Source organism: Microtus ochrogaster, unplaced genomic scaffold (assembly GCF_000317375.1).
Source record: "Microtus ochrogaster isolate Prairie Vole_2 unplaced genomic scaffold, MicOch1.0 UNK1550, whole genome shotgun sequence".
NCBI lineage: Eukaryota > Metazoa > Chordata > Mammalia > Rodentia > Cricetidae > Microtus > Microtus ochrogaster.
In genome coordinates this window covers 1,107-4,137 of record NW_004950648.1, presented here as the reverse complement: position 1 = coordinate 4,137, position 3,031 = coordinate 1,107, and the positions used below count along the sequence as shown (strand labels likewise).

Genomic DNA, 3,031 nt, shown 5'->3' with positions numbered 1-3,031 from the left:
GGCAGGGGCAATGGGCATGGGCAGGGGGAATGGGCACGGGCAGGGGGAATGGGCAGGGGCAATGGGGAATGGGCACGGGCAGGGGAAATGGGCACGGGCAGGGGGAATGGGCAGGGGCAATGGGGAATGGGCACGGGCAGGGGGAATGGGAACGGGCAGGGGCAATGGGCACAGTTGTGTTGTATAGGGGCTTGGATGTAAGAGGGAAGAAGGTATTTTATTCACATGTCTGTATCTGAGTGTCTGATACTCCCATGCGTTTCTTCACATCACTTGGAGGACAGGTAGAGCTTTCTGGGTGTCGTCTACACAGGGCCTTTCCTCGAGCTTTCCTGGCAAGGTGTGTTGGGCCACGAGTCCCTGTAACACCGTATGGCTCTCTCGCTGGGATTCTGAAGTATGTTATAGCCTTCCGTAGACACTTGACCTCTGTCAGATTTCCCAGGAGTCCCCTAACCCGGCTTCCTGTTCATTGCAGGGCTACCTTGCAGACCGGTGTTTCAGTAGGCAGGCTTGGAAGTCCCTGTGGGGTCAGTGTTTGATAATAAAAGATCCCTTCCAGTTCACACAGAGAACAAGGTCTTGCCATTTCCGTGCCAGCATTCTCTCAGGATTTCAGGAGTTTGTTGAATGTACATCCCTAGCTCTCTGTCTCATTCCTCGTGTTAGGACTATATATATTTGCATTCCTTCCATTCTTGCTGTGATGAAAAGTAAATTTTAAAGTAATTCTGAATTCATCAGTCTTGTCCTGGGCCCTTCCTTTTTCTTCCATTAGCAGTTGTTAGGTTGAACGATCAGCCTCTGTAGAGGCGCCTCCTTGGGGACAATGGTTAAATGCAGGCTTTGTTTTGTGCTGCAGGCAGTAGCTGCGACTACGGATCCAGATGTACACAGCAGATGTGACAGCCAGGCTGGCATCCTTGGAGATGAAGGTCTGGAGCTGGGGCCTCTGGTCACAGGCGTGAACGGGGGTCTGAACCAGGCTGTCCACCCCAAGAACATGACAACAGCTCAGAACGGCCATGGGCAGGGTGCCACGGCCACTTCTTCAGCCTCCAACCTGAAGGCCCCCAAAATGGTGACATCCTCAGCATGTCAGAATGGAAGCTGCAAAAGCAGCCCAAGCAGTGACCCGGAAGCCGCGGAAACCAGGCTCAGCCCTTCCAAGCTGGTGCGTCTTTTCTCGGGGAATCGGAAGAGGATGAATGCCAACCCTGAGAGGCCCCGCTCGGTGGTCCTCGTGGGGAATTCTTCCACGTGGAATGCCCTGGCCTCCTTCCGTAAAATGGGATCTTTTAAAAGACTGAAATCCTCTGTCCTACAAGGAATTCAGAACCGGGAGGGGGCAGATGTTTCCAAGGAAGGGCCAGCAGGAGACCCGGGAAGGGCTGCTCCCAATGGCACCATCGGCATCCTGGGAAAGGGCCTGGGCAGGTGTCCATCCTTGGGGCCTGCAGGGGATGGGACCGGGTCCGACTGCTCGGACCCTGAGGACACAGAGGATGCCTTCCAGAGGAGCACGCACCGCTCACGCAGCATTCGCAGAGCCTATGGCCTGGGGCGCATCAGCCTGCTGGACCTGGGGCGGCAGGCAGCACTGGAGCCCACCCTGTGCGAGATCCATGTGAGCGACCTTGAGCCCATCCCTCTGCCGCGCAGAAGCAAGAGCATCGACAACTTGAGCATCCTGAAGAGCTCCTTCAAGCGCAAGTCTGCGTCCAACCTCACGGAACTGACAGGCGACAGGCAGGTTCCCCCCAGGACCCTGAGCAGCTCATCCACTGACTCCGAGAAGCCAGGTGGCTCCCAGAGAAGGACCAGACGCTGGAGGAGCCCCATCAGGGCCAAGGACTTCGACAGGGTTTTAAGACTGGTGAGCACCGTCAAGGATGCAGCCTGGAAGAGGGAGGCCTCTAGGAGTATGGCTCCTAGCCCAGGCCCTGGCCCAGGGGATGTGAACCCGCCACTGGAGTCACGCAGCAGGCTCCACGATGACTACTCACGCCGCACCAGCAGCAGCGCGGAGCCAGATACCAGGCGTGGTGGCCCTTTATCCACACCCTGTATCCCTGCACCATGCGCGGCCACGCCCATCGTAGCTCAAGGACCCCACCTGGATGTGGACACTGCAGTCTTTCCCCTGGAAGCCAAAAGCGTGCAGGCCCTGGGAAATGATGAACCTAGTGCCAGTAGCCCATCACCAAGTCTCACAGACCCAGAGGGGTCGAGCCAAGCCTCCAGTGAGGCAACTGCTGGCAGCCAGCTTCCCTTGGACCCTGTACAGCTTCCCACCCCTCCGAGGCCCACCACGCCCAAACCCCAAAGCCCTCAGAGCCCAGGGAGTACTAAATACCCCAGCCTAAGCGTGCTGTCCCTCAGCTCAGCAGACAGTGAAGAAAGGACTGAGGATGCTGCCCACAGGCAGCCAGAACCCGTGTCCCTCCAGGATGCCGGACGCACCGCGGCTGGTGGTGAGGGAGGAGAAAGTAGTGACAGCTGTTTGCCCGCAACTCTCGATAGGGCCGCCAATCCGGAAGAGAGGAAGGAGGAGGTAAGGGTCGAGGTGGAGTCCCTCTGGTTGGTGCCAGTGTCAGGAGAGCTGCTTCAGTATTGCTCAGCCACTTTCCCAGGGATTTCCGAAGGCTACTGGTTCTGTGTGTGCCGAGTAATCTCGTTGAATTTTTGCCGAGTTAGAAGTTGTTGAATTAATTTAATTGTGGAGTACTTTCTCACGCGCCTCTGTGGTAGGTGCTTACTTGGCAGGTACAAGGTCCCGGGTTTGATCCCCAGCACCACACTTCCCCTGAAAGGGAAACTCTAGCTCCCTTAAATTGAATTGCCAATGAATAGGATTCGTTAGTGTGGCATTTACTTATTGAAGAGATATTTGCTGAGTGTCTCCTGTGCACTGCTAGGTTCTGGAGGTAAGGAATGAATGCAACCATTCGAGTGTCTCAAAGTTCTCACACTTTGAAACAATGTTATAACTCGTATCATCTGTGTATTTTAAATTGGGTCCTTGCAGATG

The 3,031-nt window shown here is 55.8% G+C and overlaps 1 protein-coding gene across 1 annotated transcript; it reads left to right on the top strand.

The window, feature by feature from the left end:
• The first annotated feature begins 866 nt into the window (after positions 1-866).
• LOC101984650 lies at positions 867-2,707 on the top strand. The gene has a single exon (XM_005372327.2). It carries the CDS (start codon positions 1,004-1,006, stop codon positions 2,705-2,707), a length of 1,704 nt encoding a protein of 567 aa, XP_005372384.1. The 5' UTR covers positions 867-1,003.
• The last annotated feature ends 324 nt before the right edge of the window (positions 2,708-3,031 follow it).